At 38.5% G+C, this 17,636-nt stretch overlaps 9 protein-coding genes across 9 annotated transcripts; 5 read left to right on the top strand and 4 right to left on the bottom strand.

The window, feature by feature from the left end:
- The first annotated feature begins 285 nt into the window (after positions 1–285).
- LOC137571990 (pupal cuticle protein C1B) lies at positions 286–801 on the top strand. The gene is made up of 2 exons (XM_068283757.1): positions 286–318; positions 391–801. Exons 1-2 carry the CDS (start codon positions 307–309, stop codon positions 799–801), a joined length of 423 nt encoding a protein of 140 aa, XP_068139858.1. The 5' UTR covers positions 286–306.
- Positions 802–1,640: 839 nt separating this feature from the next.
- LOC137571991 (uncharacterized) lies at positions 1,641–2,165 on the top strand (the record flags this gene model as incomplete). Its single annotated transcript, XM_068283758.1, has 1 exon — positions 1,641–2,165. A coding segment is annotated over one exon (525 nt), but the record flags the coding sequence as incomplete, so codon positions are not given.
- A 1,233-nt stretch (positions 2,166–3,398) lies between these two features.
- LOC137571992 (uncharacterized) lies at positions 3,399–3,757 on the bottom strand. The gene is made up of 2 exons (XM_068283759.1): positions 3,749–3,757; positions 3,399–3,686 (listed from the first exon to the last, which is right to left on the bottom strand). The coding sequence occupies exons 1-2, from the start codon at positions 3,755–3,757 to the stop codon at positions 3,399–3,401; spliced, it is 297 nt and encodes a 98-aa protein (XP_068139860.1).
- Positions 3,758–4,981: 1,224 nt separating this feature from the next.
- LOC137571993 (glycine-rich protein) lies at positions 4,982–5,411 on the top strand. Its single transcript, XM_068283760.1, has 2 exons — positions 4,982–4,993; positions 5,052–5,411. The coding sequence occupies exons 1-2, from the start codon at positions 4,982–4,984 to the stop codon at positions 5,409–5,411; spliced, it is 372 nt and encodes a 123-aa protein (XP_068139861.1).
- An 89-nt stretch (positions 5,412–5,500) lies between these two features.
- LOC137571975 (cuticle protein 12.5) lies at positions 5,501–6,149 on the bottom strand. The gene is made up of 2 exons (XM_068283740.1): positions 6,113–6,149; positions 5,501–6,042 (listed from the first exon to the last, which is right to left on the bottom strand). Exons 1-2 carry the CDS (start codon positions 6,122–6,124, stop codon positions 5,611–5,613), a joined length of 444 nt encoding a protein of 147 aa, XP_068139841.1. The 5' UTR covers positions 6,125–6,149; the 3' UTR covers positions 5,501–5,610.
- A 4,027-nt stretch (positions 6,150–10,176) lies between these two features.
- LOC137571982 (pupal cuticle protein C1B) lies at positions 10,177–10,733 on the bottom strand. The gene is made up of 2 exons (XM_068283748.1): positions 10,685–10,733; positions 10,177–10,619 (listed from the first exon to the last, which is right to left on the bottom strand). The coding sequence occupies exons 1-2, from the start codon at positions 10,694–10,696 to the stop codon at positions 10,389–10,391; spliced, it is 243 nt and encodes an 80-aa protein (XP_068139849.1). The 5' UTR covers positions 10,697–10,733; the 3' UTR covers positions 10,177–10,388.
- Positions 10,734–12,250: 1,517 nt separating this feature from the next.
- On the bottom strand, positions 12,251–12,723 carry LOC137571994 (vitelline membrane protein Vm26Ab). The gene is made up of 2 exons (XM_068283761.1): positions 12,633–12,723; positions 12,251–12,568 (listed from the first exon to the last, which is right to left on the bottom strand). Exons 1-2 carry the CDS (start codon positions 12,642–12,644, stop codon positions 12,251–12,253), a joined length of 330 nt encoding a protein of 109 aa, XP_068139862.1. The 5' UTR covers positions 12,645–12,723.
- Positions 12,724–14,121: 1,398 nt separating this feature from the next.
- LOC137571972 (leucine-rich repeat-containing protein 15) lies at positions 14,122–15,882 on the top strand. The gene is given in 2 exon segments (XM_068283737.1): positions 14,122–15,654; positions 15,656–15,882. Coding segments are annotated over 2 exon segments (1,671 nt in total). The 5' UTR covers positions 14,122–14,124; the 3' UTR covers positions 15,797–15,882.
- A 697-nt stretch (positions 15,883–16,579) lies between these two features.
- LOC137571980 (vitelline membrane protein Vm26Ab) lies at positions 16,580–16,874 on the top strand. The gene has a single exon (XM_068283746.1). It carries the CDS (start codon positions 16,605–16,607, stop codon positions 16,872–16,874), a length of 270 nt encoding a protein of 89 aa, XP_068139847.1. The 5' UTR covers positions 16,580–16,604.
- Positions 16,875–17,636: the final 762 nt, after the last annotated feature.

Here is a 17,636-nt window from a genome sequence, read left to right on the forward strand (position 1 = left end):
TATGGCCGATTTGGCTTAGATTACGACCAAACGTTAATTGCTGCGAAACAGACCTAGGCCACCAACTGTTTCACGGACCGTGATTGCATACAAATTAGAGCAAGTAAGCTGCAAGACTTCCGATACTTTTCGTTAGGTAAATGATTAACCATCGGATCACGTCTGAATAAGCCGAGTATCAAGTATGCAACTGGCAAAAAAGAAGTGACAAAAAATGAAGCAGAATCGCTATTTGCGTTGTATATAAACACCCAAATAGTTTAGGACCAGTCAGTATAAGTCTTCAGTTTGAAACTAATCAACAAAATGTACAAATTCGTAAGTTTTATCAAACGAAAAAGTTCGACGCAAACCCTTTAAACTTTTAAGGCAATTTTTTTCTCTTTAAAGCTCGTTATTGCCGCTCTTATTGCTTGCTCTTGGGCTAAGCCTGGTGTGTTGGCGCCTCTGCCCCTGGCCTATGCTAATGCCCCACTATATGCCTCTGGTGGCAGCAGCCAAGTGGACGTTCGTAACAATTATGATGGCACGCTGTCATCCTATACCACGGCACCATTCCAGTTTACCGCTCCATTCTCCAGTCGTTATGTATCCGGCATTCCGGCAGCTCCAGCTGTGGTCGCCAAATACGCCGCAGCCCCTGTAGCTGCCCCCTTAGCCGCTTCATTGGCTGCTGCTCCTCTAGTATCGTCCTACGCTGCACCTTATGCATCTCCATATTTGTCCGCTCCTTTTGCCGCACCTTTAGCATCGCCCTATGCTGCTCCTTACGCTGCTGTCCCAACCCCCGCTGTATTTTAATTTAAAAATTAAAATTTAAATAAAACCATAACAAAACAGTTGATATAAATTACCTTTGGCTTATTTTTGGTACACAGGTACAGGTAGAAAACATAAAATTTGTTTTACATCAATTTTTTGTTTATTTTATTTTCATTTATATTTGCAATCAATCCTTAATGGACGATAAGCCTCTATTATTAAAGGTAAACATGGGGCAAATAGTGGAAAGACTAAAAACTTTGATTGAAATGAAACAAAGCGATTTAAAGTAGTCGTATTAATATTTGTTAGAAATCGCAAAGCATGTCAATTAATTTCTTTGTTATGTAATGGAATTCAACAAGTTATTTTATTTTAAGTCACGATTTATTTCAATTTTTTTTGCTTTTAAATTTACATATTTTTGAGGGGGGACTACCAACTAAGGCTAGTCAATTACTTCATTTGTTGAGGTGTGCAATGAGACAGTGTGTTTTGGGCCGATTGAAAGTGAAAAGAAATGCCAAAGCATGAGGGACAAAATTTTGCTATATATATTAAGACGTATAGCTAATGGATAGTCATTAACAGCTAGGCTAACGAACGGCAAACATACGCACAACAAATGCTAAGAAAGATGTGGCAACTAAAATGGGTGAGAATCATTATAATGGTATTGATAGATGTGAAGCTAAACTCTTATTGTATAGGTTTTAACTGTGGCTATGCTTCTGATGACCCTTCTGGCAAAGATAGACGGCAGTCCTTCACACAATTTTGAACATCCACATTTGCATCACTTAAACCATCTTGAGGCACTACCACCACCACATTTGCATCACTTAAACCACCTCGAGGCACTACCACCACCATTGCAATTTGGATTGCCAAATCACCTTGACTTTACTCCGACACCAGTAGCAGAAGAAGCATTTCCCTGGATATCGGCTCCAGCGCCAGTTTCGATTGCACCAGCTCCAACTCCATTAGTACCTGGCCCCACTCCATTAGTACATGGTCCAGCTCCATTAGTTCCAGCTGCAGCTCCATTAGTACCTGCTCCGATACCACCTCAAATCCCGGTTTGGACTTCACAAGCTTTACCAGCTGTAGCTCCAGCCCCACCAGTGTTTGCACCTGCATCATTTCTTCCGGCGACTGCTCCCATTCTACCAACCTATACGCAACCCATTCATCAGCATTTGTCCACGGTAACACAAGTGCTTCCACCAATTTTGGAAGCAGTACCTTTTGCCCCCAGGTATCGTGCGATACCGGGGCCTAAAACCACTACCACTAAGGTGGCAATTGGTTATGCTTTTCCCAAACTTCTGGCCACACCACATTCCCATTTGAAAGCTTTGCCTTTAAAGCTGTCCCATCACCATCATTCACTATTTTAAGAGACCAAAAGTTTGTCAGTCATGTTAATTGACAATCAATTAAATTATATTGTATTTTATTAAAAGCAAATAATATTATTTAACTGAAATTCAAATTTTATGGTGAAACCTTAACAACAGTGCTATCTCAAAACAAACTGAACCACCTCGATCATTTATCATTACAAAAGTCTCAAGGGCCACCCTGTAAACGCGGGTAGACAGGAACAAGTTCCCTAAACACAAATCGTTAAGTGAAGCACGCGACAGTTGTTGCAGTTGAAACAAAAAATTCAAAACAGCAGCAAATAAAAAAAATTTAAATTCAATTTTAAAGCCAAGAAACCGAAAAGGAGATGGCAATATTAATGTGTAAGAAAAAGATAGTATTATCCGATTATAATATGACAAAGAAAAAAACGAAATTTTGCTTAACCACATACCAATGGATTGGGCTAGGTTATAGTCTCGGAATCGCGCGGAATTATGAAAGCTAAATAATCGTTGATGAATTCCTACGTAAGAGGTGACCCATTGATTATTAAGTAAAAGCAACCGCCATTGCAGGCGTCAGTATTGCAAAGTAGAGAGTCTTTCAATTGTTTTGAAGTAACAATTTGTTTCTGCTTCGGCACCTGTTCCTGTTCTATTGCTTAAATTTGGACTTGTGCCATATTCGTACATCTGCTGACAATGAGAAGAACAGGTAAGGGACCGTCCGTTAATCACGTAAAGCACCAAGGAAGGGAAGGGGGTTTTGGAAATTGTCACAAGGGGGGAGGGACAAGTCTTACGTGACTCATTGACTTTGTCATGAAGTGGCAAAAAATGAATGGTAATCATTATAGAGGTGGGGTCTGGTAACGTCGCGGGTCTAAAAATATTTCACAAAGGGGTGGAAGGGGTTAAACTTGGGAACTAAAACTACCAAATTTGGTATATGTATAGACTTCTATAGTATTCAGGCAAATTTTGTTTTTGCCTCGCCCTCTTTCGACCGCGTAATTTGAATGAATTTGATTTTCTTAGGGGCGGCAGTTGGCCAGTGTGCTTGAAAAGTGGTCGAAATATTTTATGGTATGGACCACTTAAGAAGAGTTTTATAAATTTAAAATACTTAGTTATTTTACTTACTTACTCCATTTTTATATAAAAGCACTTTAATGGTATCTATACATATGTATCGCGAAAGAACAATGCTTTGTCATTTGAATTGCTGTACCAAAAGAGTTTATTTTTTGTTGGTAATCCTTTCTAGAAGCGAATAGTTTTCACATGTCCAATTCGTTGGAAAAGCGGAACATGCTCGAATGGCGTATGAGAAATGGGGACAGAGTCGTAAGTGACATGGGCTATTTTGGTAAGTGGGGCGACAATTGTATAGCCAGGATGTTCTTCATGTGGCTCATGTGAGGTATGCTCTTCAACTTCAGTAGCGAGGTCCAATGGACTATGATGTACGACAACCGGCTGATGATATACCACTGTCGCGGCCTCGGCGTATAAACTGACATACGTAAGCGTGCAGACATATAGAAGGGACTATCAAACAGAGTTAAGATGATTTTTTTCATATTGTTTATTTAAAAATGTTTGAAACTTACTATGGACATTTTTATGCGGTTTCCTTGCCTTCTGGTGTCGAACTAAACCGTTGCATTTAAAACAAAACAATAGCGACTACAGCTGCGCAGCAAGTGTCTTCTTCATCTCGAACCGGTTTGATTGCATTTTCTTCACTGCCTACATACCATGGGCGTAGCAACTCGAGGATTCGTCCATTATTCCCACCAACATGTCCCTGAAAGATTTAAAGTTTAAGAGTTTAGTTTAACAATGTGTTCTGTTCCTAAGGTATTCTGACTACGGCTTTGTCTGAACACCATCAATGATATCTATTAATCGTTTTCCACTGGGATCCACTTACCTTCCCCAAAACTGGTTTTCAAGTTCAAGTTTATGTTTTCGTGGGTTACTCCAAGTGTCAGTGACTTTATCTTTTCCACTTTGTTGTTTTTAGCATTTCTTACTTGTTTCTTTGTATCTAAAAAGTGAGTTAGTTGGTCGCTATTTTCTTAGTGTTGCCTTTGTTTTTATGATATTACGTTGGCGTCTCGATGTAATCGTTGCTCAATAATTGTTTTATTTTATTTATCAGTCACAGATATTACCATACATTACTATTAACATAAATCTCAATAATCTCTTGACGCAAGACGATGATAACAGTTATAATAGACGTTAAATAGAGTTCACGAAAAAACCTACAATAGATGCAATTTGGCTTGTAAACTTCTCGATCCCATTAAGACTTCACAATGTGAATTTTACTCTTCCATCTTTAAGTTGAAATTCATTACGTATATTTGTATATTCCACGGGAAACATAACTAAAGGAAACATTGATCTTATTATGGTGGCAAATGTTGTTGCCTCATTCAAAATGTATATTTCTAGAGATATTTTGTGGACCCACCCACAACACTCACAGCGAAAACAGGAAAATTAAACCATGCCACTAAATACCAAACTGCTACAAGCCATAAACAAACTGAAACTGGTAAATGCCAAACGTGATGCATTCAGATTATACAATGGAGGACCAAAAACGTAAAGTTGTACTTTTAAATGAATTGAAGCAACCACAAACAAGTGTTGGACTAATGAAAGGATGATGGCTTATAGCCAGTTTGCCTAAGAAAAATGAGATTACTCTGAATGGTGGACAGTATTGGATAATCAATGGCCTTTTTCGTCAATTGCAATTGTATATAAAAGACGTTGGCCCGATCGATGTAGTTCAGAGTTAACAGAGACAAGAAGCCGACTGCCTCACCATGAACAAAGGAGTAAGTGGTGGCCAAAAAGTATTAAAGGATATTTCATTGATTTCGTACCCATGCGTAGATGCTGCCATTGATAACGCTGGTGCTATGCTTAATTCATGGCACTTGGTCGATTCCGGTTCCCGCACCCGTGCCAGCACCCAGTATTGGTCTGGGCCATGACTTGGGATATGGAGGATTAGGCCTAGGATTGGGATTGGGCTTGGGCCATATCGGAGGCCACTATGGTGGTTTGGGTTTAGGATTGGGTTATCATCATGCCCCTATCATTTCTAAGACCATCATTGGGAAGAGTTATCTAGGTGGTTACGGACTAGGCCACGGATATCTGGGAGGATTGGGACTCGGAGGCCATGGACTCTACGGTCATGGATTGGGCCTCGGATTAGGATTGGGCCATGGGTATGGCTATGGCTGGTGAAGACCCGGTTTTGGTGCAGTGGCTTGTGACATGTGAGAACTCTCAAAGCCTACAATAAAAACCAAAAGAAAGGACTCATTTTTTTGCATTTTTTTTTATGAAATACGAAATATAATTGAAATTTATTACAGAATTTTAAAACGATTACCCATTTTTTTTATTTTTGACCGAAAATTCCGCAAATTTTATAACTTTAACCTTACCAGCCATGGGCTAAGCCCAATGCTGGGGCAGACAAAGCCGGAGCAGCAATAGATCTGTATCCCAAACCCAATCCATAGGGAGATGCCAAGGAACCATGCGATAATCCAAGAGGGGCATGTGCTAGTCCCAGAGGAGCATGTGCTAGTCTTAGAGGAGCATGCGCTAGTCCTAACGGAGCGGCGGCAAGAGCTGGTGAAGCATAGCTAATTTTGGGTCCCAGCGAGATCGATGAATGAGCCAAGACAGGGCCATGAGCCAAAGCAGGTGCAGCATAACTGAGTTGAGGAGCCGCTAAGCCATATGATGCAATCGACGGTCCTGACAAGGCATGACCATACGATATTGCAGGAGCTGGAGCAGCGGCCAAGCCCCCTAGATATCCTGGAGCTGCGGCAGAGCTGCAAACACAAAAAACGGCAATAACAACCTACAAAGAAACAAACAATTTTCAAAAAATGAACTCGAACAAATTCTCATGATGGATGGGATTTACTTACGTATTTGAACATTCTGAGAATACAAGGTTTACTCTGAGCCAGAACACAAAGCTGAATAATGCCTATCGTCTAAGACATGAGGCTTTTATACTCCATAAAATCAGCGAGAATTGAGACCAAAACTAAGACTCAAAAGGCAAACTTTTACTTTTGAGAGACTTGAACCACTGAGCCACTGAGTGGGACATGCAAAATGCTGTCCCCGATGCTGCTGCCCTGGTCCAAACAAGTCTCCAATGTGCACGGACCCCACCCTATAGACCAAAGTCAATGCGGATATTTGGCTAGGCCTTACTTTTCTTCTTATATCCCATTATTTAGTATACCCTTTACAGAGGGTATATTTCATATTTCAACAGACTGACGTAAGAAATTTATATAAAATTTTTAGATTTCAATCTAGTGCTTCCAGGTTTTGTTATTACCCAGTTAAAATATTATTAAAAATTGAACTTAAAATTGTCCAACTAATGCCCTAATAATCATGGAGAGTTCAATTCAGAGTATCAAAAATGTGGCTTTAGTTATGTACATCGGGTTGAAGTTAGTCCGGTCCTCCGGTTTTGGCATTTACTTTTGAACAATTTGCTTTTTGGTGGGCTGTGAGAAAAACGAAACAAAAAAAAATAAAAATAAAATAAACAAAATTGCGTTTTGTTTGCCAAAACTAGTTTGATTATTGAAATTGCATTCGGCGTTGCCACCTAAGTAACTTAAGATTTGAGTAAACGTTTTCAACCATGCTATAATTACAACAATAAGAATGGTGCCGCTGTCCCCTACGCACACCTGTGCGTAAGTCCGTAACCGAAATCCGGCCAATTTATTTTAATACACATACATACAAAAACACAAACAAACACATGTAAATATGGGCAGCTACATAGCGCAAATCGATTTGAAACTTGCATATCTAGAACAATAACAAGTGCCAATGGCTAAACCACTACACTACATAAAATTTGTCGTCCGACTTGTACTTGTATTTTAAAATGGTCCAAATTTGGGTAATGCAGAATATGTCTAGCCCAGTTATTATACAAGCATAAGTCGTCTAATTTATTTGATTACAATAGTCAAGCCTTTGTAAATAATCAGATGATGATTGGACTTAGTCGTCTATGAAACAAACAAAAAAGCTGTAAACTTTAAAATAAAGTTTTCTGATTTTGAAATTAACGCAGTTTTGAAGTGTGTTTTAGTGAAACAGTAGCATGGTCGTTATTTAATCGATCTATAAAAGGGGTGAGGTCATTTGACGCTTCAGGTCACTTTGCCCGAACGCCTCGCAGCAACAACAATTGCTTGTAAAATGCAATCATAATTTCAGTGAACTAGTGAGCAAGTAAAAATGAGTGTGTTTTGTGAGGTAGTCGGCGAGAAGGTGAGTGAGTGAATATTTATTGCGAGCACCTAATTGCCAGGTATTTTACGTAAGCTCTTGCCACACTTAACACTCTGTCCAAGGAGGTGCAGGCACTTGCCAAAATGTCGCTGCCCTAGAGACGGCAACGCCCCAACCAAATTGACTGCGTAAATCTTAGGCCTTGTCAACGTAACTGGAGAGGCCTCCGGGCACATTACAAACGACAAACGACAAATGGAAAGGCAACGACAAAGCAAAGTCAAACCTAGTGGTGAGAATCAAGCAATGGGAGAGGGGTAGTATGATGGAGTAACTTTGTAATTATGCGTAACTCGAAGGAGATAGGCGATTTGCATTTAGAGTGGGTGATCTGATCTGATTTTTGTTGTAAATCATACTCATGCAACGCACATATTTGCCATATATGTACATATGTACGTACGTATGTATGTATGTATGTACATATGTGCACATGCAGTCGGAGCTTAGATCCGGTTCTTGATTTCGTGGTTCGAAAACAAAAATGAAAATTATTATTGTGGCACTTATGCAACGCAACGTTTAATTTAATTTACAATTTATTGGGTTCGAATTATGGTGGGTGATTTTGGGTATTGAAGCCGGTTTTTATCAACTTTTGGATGTTACCACAAATTGAATTGAACAAGTTCTAAGAATGTGTCGCGTGTTTGACATTATTGCTTGTTTTAATTAATTTCCACAGTGTAAATCTGACAATTAAATGGAAATAAAAATTTTAATTATTGTTATCATAAACAAACCATTCACGGCTCATTGGATATACATATAAATACATACATACATATGTATGTATGCGTTTGTTGAGATGTTTTCTGAAATATGTACATATGTAGGTACATACATATATGTTTGAAAATAGTTGCCGGGTTAAAAAATGTTCATGTTCTAGTTTGGTTTTTAGCAATTAATTAAAAGGAAGCAAGAGATGGAAATGCAAGTATGACGTTATGATGAAGCAGTTCATTTTCAAACAATATATTAAATTATTAAAGACAGTAGGATATCACAAAGTATACATATGTATATGTATGTACCGATATCACAAAGTTTACATAGATGTACATACATATGTACATATGTATGTACATACATACATACATACATGTGCTTGATTAGCTTTAACTGGCAGATCAATATAGCCATGTCCGTCGTGTTTGTATGAATACATAGACTTCGATAGGAGCAATCACCATACAGTCTTTTATAGCATATACAAAAAATTAGTCAACATACATATGTATGTATATATGAACATACTTGGAATCTTGATATTCATTTACCCTACCTTGCAAAGGACTTAATACAAAGTTCACATTCCGTCTGTCTTTTTGTATGCAAACTAGATTCTCAGTTTTCGGGAAATTGTACATACATGTACATACATATGCTGAATTTTGACTCAGGAGACAACTTACGGTCCAAAACATAAAGAAGCATAAATTCGGGTTTTCTACCAAAGTGAGTGAGAAGGCTTAAACGAAATATTCCACGCTGAAATGAGCGAGATGGCATGAATTTGTGGCTGGCGAAAAAGGTGAGACGGAATGTATTTGAGCTACACATCGAATACTAAAAAAACACACCAATCTGAGTGAAATAGCAGATATTTTTGAATGCATTAAACAAAAAGAGAAGAGAACATATTGCTTGCGCTTTTGTGTGAATGTGCAACTGGTGATGAGTTGCCCACTCAAACTTCAGCGTTTATTTTTATCAACATCCTTTAGTCGGACTGTCATTATGTCTTAAATCAGCAGCTTACGCATATGTATGTATGTATGTATTTACATACTTGTGCTCAGTTTGCTAGCATAGCAGATAAAATATTAAAAGGAAATCAAAAACCTAAAAACTCATAAACTTCGCTGAACTGTCCGCATTCCATGGAAACCCCTGATTCACTATTCATTTCCGCATTTCAAATGTACATACATATGTACATTTGTGCATTCATACATACATACATATGTACATATGTATCTACACACTGTGGATCTATTTTAATAGAGTGAGCAGAAGCTGCTGAGAATTCGATTATCATAAGTTGACGCAGTGTGATTATATTAAAGTATGTACATACATATGTACGTATGTAAATGTGTGCGTGACATCTTAACTATTAGGTCTTCCTTCCTCCTCTTTTTTTCACATTACAGTCTGTTTATCTAAAAGGTTTTTATTTTGCATAAGTATTTTCAACTGGCAACCATTTATTTTGCATTAATGAAGGGCAACCATTTATATATGTACATATATAGATTAGCAAATGAAGGACATTGGTGGTTTGACCTCTGAAGGTTGCCCTTTACGTCCAAGATCTGTTCATAAGTAATGAACAGTAATAAAGCTATTCCTTGTTGCTGCGCGATTTTTTATACCCTTGAATAGTCTCTAATTTATTTATTGTTGCCAACGTAAGTCACATAACTGGGTCAACGTTGAGACAACAGTGTTTAAATTTTGTATTTAGCTCCCAAAAGAACGATCAAATGTTGTTTTTCAAACAATAGTAGTACTTACTAAAGTCAGGCGCCGGTGTTATACGGGGTGGGAAGGGTGGTGGTTTTTGCAACTCTATAGTTTAGATAAACTACGTACACATTCACACTCCAGTTAAATGACAAAATTGGGGTTTAATGAAAAGTGTATAATCCAATACGTTTTAACATAGAGTGCATTTATTTCGCAACAATTGCCGTGTGAATATGATTTTTATGTATTCGTTTATGGCAGTCTGGGGAACAGTTTGCCAAATTAAAATACTTTTTTATGAACAGTAGAAAGACATGAAAAAAAAAATGGTTTATAGTATCCGAATATCCGAGTATTTATCTATAGTTCCAGTCAAATATTGGGTCCGTCCATTTCCTAACGATAGTAGGAAGCATAGGGATATGCGGAATAGGCACTAGCGTAAGGATAGGAGTAGGCTGAGTAGGCGGCGGCTACAGGAGCTGTATAAGCGGCGCTAGTGTAGGCAGCGGTGTAAGGAGAGGCAGCAACCAGAGGAGAAGAGTAGGCAGAGTAAGCAAAAGGTGTGGCAAGAACAGCTGGTTTGGCAGCAACGCAGGCCACAACAGCGAGCAGACAGAAAGCGAACTGGGAATAGAATAAAAATAAAAAATTATTCCTGATTAATACTGGTTATCCTTTGCGATCCTTACAAATTTGAACATTTTGTTTTGATTTGATTGTGTGTTTGGTTGGTTCTCAAGTAGTAGACTGATATCTTCTAGCTTCAAAACACTACAATTTATAGTGCCTCTGCCAATACATCTACACCTATGTACATACATATGTAACCCAAAAATGTAAGATGAAGGTAATATCAGTATAATACAATACAGCAAATTTCGTATGCCAGACACAGACACATTTAGTCGCCAAAATACATATCAATTGAAAATCAAGGAGAATCTTTTTTACTTTTGGTTTCATTTCTGCGTGACGATCGTTCAGTGAATTAAAGCAGCGTGTTTTGCATACCAACGAGCAAACCTAAAACCTTCTGACCCACTCCCCCTCTGGATACATGTTCATATATCATCATCCGGGTAAAAATTTATAAAGCTAAGCTTATATTCCATTTTCCGTTTCATTTGAAGAACATACGCCAAGCGTTTAGAACGAACTGGACTATGTATAAGAAACTAATAAGCCTCAAATGGCTCACTACAGTTGAAAACCAGGAAACAAGGAGGCCATTGCACTCAAAACTCCACCCTGATAACGCGGCGAAGTTAGTTGAGCTGAAATCTACTGGAGATGGCCATGCTATGTGCTGTTGTAGCGATCAGACGAAATTTGAATGTTGTGGAAGAGATCAATGTGACTTATGCTCTGGTACTACTCTGCCCTTTTGCTGCTGCTGCTTCGCTCATGCCTCCTGTCGACTGTGCGCTGCCGCCCAGTTGTCATTTGTTCTGCCAAACTGCCTCGGTGCGATACGGGCACTGCAGATGAGTGTTCCAATGAGTGGACACAAATATAAAGACTCCTCCCCAATGTCGACGTCCGTTTCCGTTTCAAATTCAAAATATGATGCTTTAACAACCAACCGCAATTGCTATTAAACTTGGAATTTGTTTTTGTTGTGCTTTAATTATTATAAATATATATAATCAATATATAAACATTTAAGATTAAATATGCATTTTCAATTACCTGAAAAGTAGATGACGCCATGTCTTATTTTGATCTCAAAATCGGCACTACATGCTTGGCATACTTAACGTTCTTATCTATTATTAACCAATACTGTTTGCGATCAAAATGACGCAACTATTTTACTATTTCCGCATTCTTTTATATGCACAACTCAGCATAGGTTTCCCTTGTTTTCTCTCCATTTCAAATGGAGTATATTAGTGAGGGTCACAATTGTGCAGCAAGTGGATGGAAGCATCTTCGATCATATATGTACGTAAGTTCATATGTATTCCAGACTAAGATCACCTAATAATTTTATGTAGTGAACTTCGTCCGTCTCTGTCAGTGCGGTCTGTCTGGATCGAGGTAAACATTTGAACTATTTATTATTAATAATTAAAATTTTGGAGAAAAATATGAAACTTGCAGAAGCCCAGACACCTATTAAAAATGAGTTTATTAATCTCCAAAAAATATCACGAAATGTAATTTAATTAAAAAATTGTTCATTGCTCTATTTTTGGTTTTTATTTTTGATTGCAGTCAAGTTCTATTTATTCATTGAAGGTCCTTTTGTTAATTTAAAAAACAGTAGAGTAGGTTGCGGAATATGGATAAGAGGCATAGGGATAGGCGGAGTAGGCAGCGGCAACAGGGGCAGTGTAGGCAGCGGCAACAGGGGCAGTGTAGGCAGCGGCAACAGGCGCAGTGTAAGCAGCGGCAACTGGGGCAGTGTAAGCAGCAGCAACTGGAGCTACAATGGGAGCAGCGGCAATACCATTGAAGTTGCGTGCCACGTACTGAGAGCTAGTTGCAGTGACAACCGGGGCAGCTAGGAGATCGGGCTTAGCGTTAACCAAGCTGCAAGCGAGCACCACGCAAAGGACAACAATAGCCGACTGGAAAGGAATAAAATATCGGTGAATATTTAAAAAAAATTGCCTTTAAAAATTCATGTCTTACCTTCTTGAACATATTGCAGCAGAGTGTTTAGTTTAGTTTGATTTGAGTTATCAAATTGGACTATGATAGTAAACAAAAACGACTGCATCTTTTATAGCCGAAAAAAATTGAAATAAATGTTTTGTTAAATTTCTATACACATCATAACATGTTCTACTTGGCAGCCTTTTCCATAGCCTTCAGCTACGTGCTCAGCTGTTATACACATGAATGTACATACATACATATGTATATACAAATCTACGTATGTACACATGTGTTGTTAATACTTAAGGTCTTCACTTGGGTATTGCTGGCACGTCGCTCCAAAATTGGTGGGGTCCATAAAAGCTGTTGTTTTGGAAGACAACGCAGTAGCCAATTGATGAGTAACCTCCAGAATTCAATTGAATATGCAAGTACAATGCAGTTTAGATCAGAGTCAAACTCAAAGAGGTTCGTTGCACCCTGCATTTCGCACGCTAAGCCGACTTAGTATTTGCTTCAAGGTCGCTGACTCCTTTTATACAATGCTTTTCTAAGAGAATTTACATAACGAAGTAAGTAAGTCGGCTCTCCGACTTCGGTATACCATGCACAAAGTGCACATATTTTTAATTTCAAAGACCAAATTTATGTCTATGACGTATAGCTTGAATATATCTTCGATTTGACTAAAATGATAGGTCGTCTGAAATTAAAACTAATTAGTGTGCCGAATTTAATTTAATTGCGGGGGACAATCGGTTTTTCCTAATTATGTGGACGTAATCATTATCTACATGCTACATGGTGGCTTTGGGTGTGTTAGTTTTGAATAGCTAATGCTCTGTTTCTACACTTTCGGTGGATAATTGTATGGACAGAGGGTCAAAATGCATTGCACAGCTGCAGCGCGTGTTTGCGATTTTCAGCCTTCTTATCGCTAAAATAGATGAAGAGAAGAAAAACAAGAGAGAGAGAGAGAAGCTGAGGGCGATAAAAATGTTGCTCTTCTTTCCACAATTTCCAGTTATAAGTTCCAAAATATCTTTATTGCTCACGAAACAAGTGAAGCCATGAAAACAAAGCCCAGACCGACATTTATTATCAGTCAACTGGATGCTTACTTGAAGCGGGAGCTGTGATAAGCGTTCTATATGTATTTTACAAAGCCGATATATACTTCAGAGCCGTCACCATAATTTACAACCCAAAGGGTTTGTCGTATGACAAACTTCTTTAAGTACAAACTCCCCTTTAGCTGGTGCATTTCAATTTTTTCAACTTTGGCGAGAAACCAGGAAATAACATTGTATTTGCTCTTATTTTTGAATGGCAAGGAAATAGTTCATATTTTCCAAAGAGCCCTATCTCTTCCTCTCAAATAGTCCGCCGCTGTCTTGCATCACTATAAAGATATGTACATATAAGCATTTATATCTATATATACAAATGTCCATGTATGTACAAAATGTTCCATAAATGCTGCTGCACTTAGTTGGCAATGATCTTTTTGTTTGTGAGGTTCGCGATGTTTTTGCTGCTGCAACGTCATATCCTTCTTATCATTCTTCTGACAGTCTCCGCAAGTGCTGGCGATGTCCACTTAAGTTGCGATGAGTTCGAACAGCATTTGTATATGGATGTGAGTGAGGCCTTTTGCACGGTGACAGGTTTCACAGTTACACACAGCCAGAACGTCGTGGTCAAGAACATACCTCATGGCAATATGGTAAAATTCATGAAATTCTATGACTCCACGCTGCTGTATGTCCCCTTTCACTTATTCGAAACACTGGGTCATTTGAAAACGCTAGACGTGTCCTATACAAGTATTTTGGAGCTAACGCGCAACACATTTAGTGCGGCCAGTAATCTGACATATCTAAACTTGAGCTACAACAATCTAACATCAGTTCAGACATCGGTCTTTATAGGGGCGAATGCGCTAATGCGTTTGGATTTGTCCTACAACAAGATATCTGTCTTGAGTGAAAATGCATTTTGCGGATTGCAGATATTAAATAAGCTGCAACTAACTGGTAATCGTCTGACTGAGCTACACAAGGACACTTTTAAGGACAATGACTATTTGGAATCGGTATCGCTGGAAAGTAATATGCTGACCTATATTCAACCTGAAGTGTTTAACCGTATGCGCCGCATCAAAGAGGTGAATTTGTCTAATAATCGCCTAATACGCATTCATCCGGATACATTTGCTGAGGCAGCCAGCCTAGAGAGTCTAATGTTGGCCACTAATAAACTGAAGGATTTTACTTTGACGGATAAAAGTATTGTCCATCAACTACACTTGGACTATAATCTGCTGACCAATCTGACCATCAATGCCACTCGCTTTGTAAGAGCTAATTATAATAATATAAGTGCTCTATATATACATCAATCGCTACAATTGGAGACCCTTGAACTTCGCGGCAATCGTCTATCCAGCTTAGCCAATGTGACCAATCTCACAGCACTACTACATTTGGATATCTCTTATAATCCGATAGGGCCATTGAATATCACAACCTTCGACCACTTAAAAAGGTTACGGAATCTTTACTTGAGAGCAAACACCATTCGAGAATTGAAATTCGGCATGTTCTCGAAGCAGAAATCTCTGGAAATTCTGGATCTCTCATTTAATAACCTCACCACTCTCAATTTGGATCTGTTTGTGCCTTACCTAAGCAACATAAAGCAGTTCTTCGTGGATGGCAATATTCTCAGCGAGCTTCAGGGCCACAGACGTTTTTCGCAGGCCTTCCCCTTATTACAAAAACTGGGCATCTCCAGGAATCGCTTCAATTGCTCTGTGCTTCACAATTTATTGATACCGCCATTCCTCTCGGAAACTGTGAACTTGCATATTGAACCAGACGAATCTGTTGAGGAAACCCCACATATTAGGGATGTTTCTTGCATTAGTCAGGCTACAGTGGACTCCAATTCTTCTACGAAGTCAGAGCCTATTATAGCTTTACAACATCAATTGGATATACTACGCGCTTATTCAGAAAATTTAAAGCTTCATTTGCATTTTATGAATATCTTCTTTTTATGTTTTCGGTGCGCTTTTGCTTACAGGAACAACCGCTTTATTAGCATTGAGATATCTCAAAATCCGCCGATCAGGACGGTACAATAGAAGCAGCATAGTATTTCAATCAAATGCCACCATGGATGCCAATCTATGAATCTAATTATAAACTACATAGCGATAAGAATCAGGGAATGCCACGTTAAATAAATGTATTTATATATCATCACAAACAAAAAGTAAAAAAAACTCCTAGTTTTATTTTAAAATCAATCTCATAAATTAAACCAGACACATTGTTTGCTATCGTTTTCAGAAACATGATGTTCCAGAGACCAAGAAAAGCGACAAGCAAGGCAAATTGGGAAAAGCTTGAACGTGAAGTGGGAGTAAACCGTAGCTTCGATGCAAACTGATTGTACTCGCTAGCATTTTATATAGGAAGTGCTCTATTATTTGATTTACTCATTTAGATATGTGCAATATTAACGGTTTTTCTAACCCACCTACTTTCCCTAACATGTTCGCTGCTATAACTTTTTGTGGGCTTGAATAATTTGTAAGCAGTTGAATTTTATTTCAAAATTTTGACACGCCGCTTTTTGCATCCTCGATATCTCGCAAATAAAAAAAAATAATTTGGTATACTAAATCAAGTAAATATAAACTTTAAATAGTTTAAAATGATTCATTTTGTAGCCCAAGATTGGATCGCACAAATTTGTAGGTACATACATAGGTATGCAAACATGTTTACCAATTAAAAAGTGAGTAGCGGTGGCATAGACACTAGCTGACCAAAAATACGTGAACCGCTTACAGAATTTTATTGGCCAAAGGCCTAGGCCTTGCAAGGTTGATTTCCCAAGCTATGTATATAAATACACCGCAAATTGCTTTTGTCAGACATCAGTTGTATTGCATTGTTTAACCAAGCGCATCCATCAATCCTAAAGAAAACTAAAATGTTTAAGTTTTTGGCTGTCGTTATCCTCGCCTTAGTTGCTTTTGTGGCCGCTAAGCCCGGAATTGTGGCTCCATTGGCCTACTCGGCTCCGTACGTGGCGGCATCTCCATATGTAGCTACGTCCCCCTATGTGGCCTCTGCATATCCTTATGTGTCAGCTCCCTATACAGCCGCCTACACCGCAGCTTACAGCGCACCCGCCTACACAGCAGCTTATACCGCACCGTATACTGCTGCCTACACAGCTCCACTCCTGCTGAAGAAGTAAGAACCCTCAACAGGAAACAGGATACACAACACAACCGATGCAACGATAACGGCTCTCTCGCTATTTCAAAGGAAACGAATAAAATGAAGATAAACGCAGATACCATTGTGGTTTAATTTTAGAATATGGAGCAATCCAAGGATAATTAGCTAACAGCAAACACATGTTCTAAGGCGTGCAGCACATTGCACACTGACTGTGAATGGTATTGAGAAAGATTGAAAAGAAGGAGCGCCCCAACGTGCCGGGGTACTAAATTTAGATATCGTGGATGCGGACATAATCTATGTCAACTCATGTACAGAATCAATTATGTGTGTGCTTAGCATATTATATAAAAATTGTATATGAGACTTTCTTAGCCAGGCAAAAAGCATACTTTTGCCTTTCAGTTTTATTGTAATTGAACCCTTTGATGCGGGATTTTTTGTCGAAGTTCGTATAAGTACAATAGTGCGTTAGTGTATAGAATATTTTAAAATCTGTTTTCAAATATTGCGTATTTGTTTTAAAGTCTTCAACTTAAAATGTTCCGTAGAAAGCTTAGCATTCTAATTCAAGGCTGCCTGAAAATTTATGGATAATCCAAGACTTAATGATATTCGATTGCCAAAAGCATCCACAAACACTTTGTGCTGCGGGAATGAAAACGGAAATTTTTTTTTTTTTTTTTTTTTGGATTTGTGGCTGGCTGCTGCACCAATTGGTAGATATTGATAATATATTTGCCAGCATCTTGAACTAAACTGTCAGCCATATAAA

Source organism: Drosophila tropicalis, unplaced genomic scaffold, assembly GCF_018151085.1.
Source record: "Drosophila tropicalis isolate 14030-0801.00 unplaced genomic scaffold, ASM1815108v1 contig_169, whole genome shotgun sequence".
Lineage (NCBI taxonomy): Eukaryota > Metazoa > Arthropoda > Insecta > Diptera > Drosophilidae > Drosophila > Drosophila tropicalis.

Bases quoted from the DNA above. Each gene is read 5' to 3' on its own strand.
- LOC137571980 (XM_068283746.1), top strand. From the start codon at position 16,605: ATGTTTAAGTTTTTGGCTGTCGTTATCCTCGCCTTAGTTGCTTTTGTG.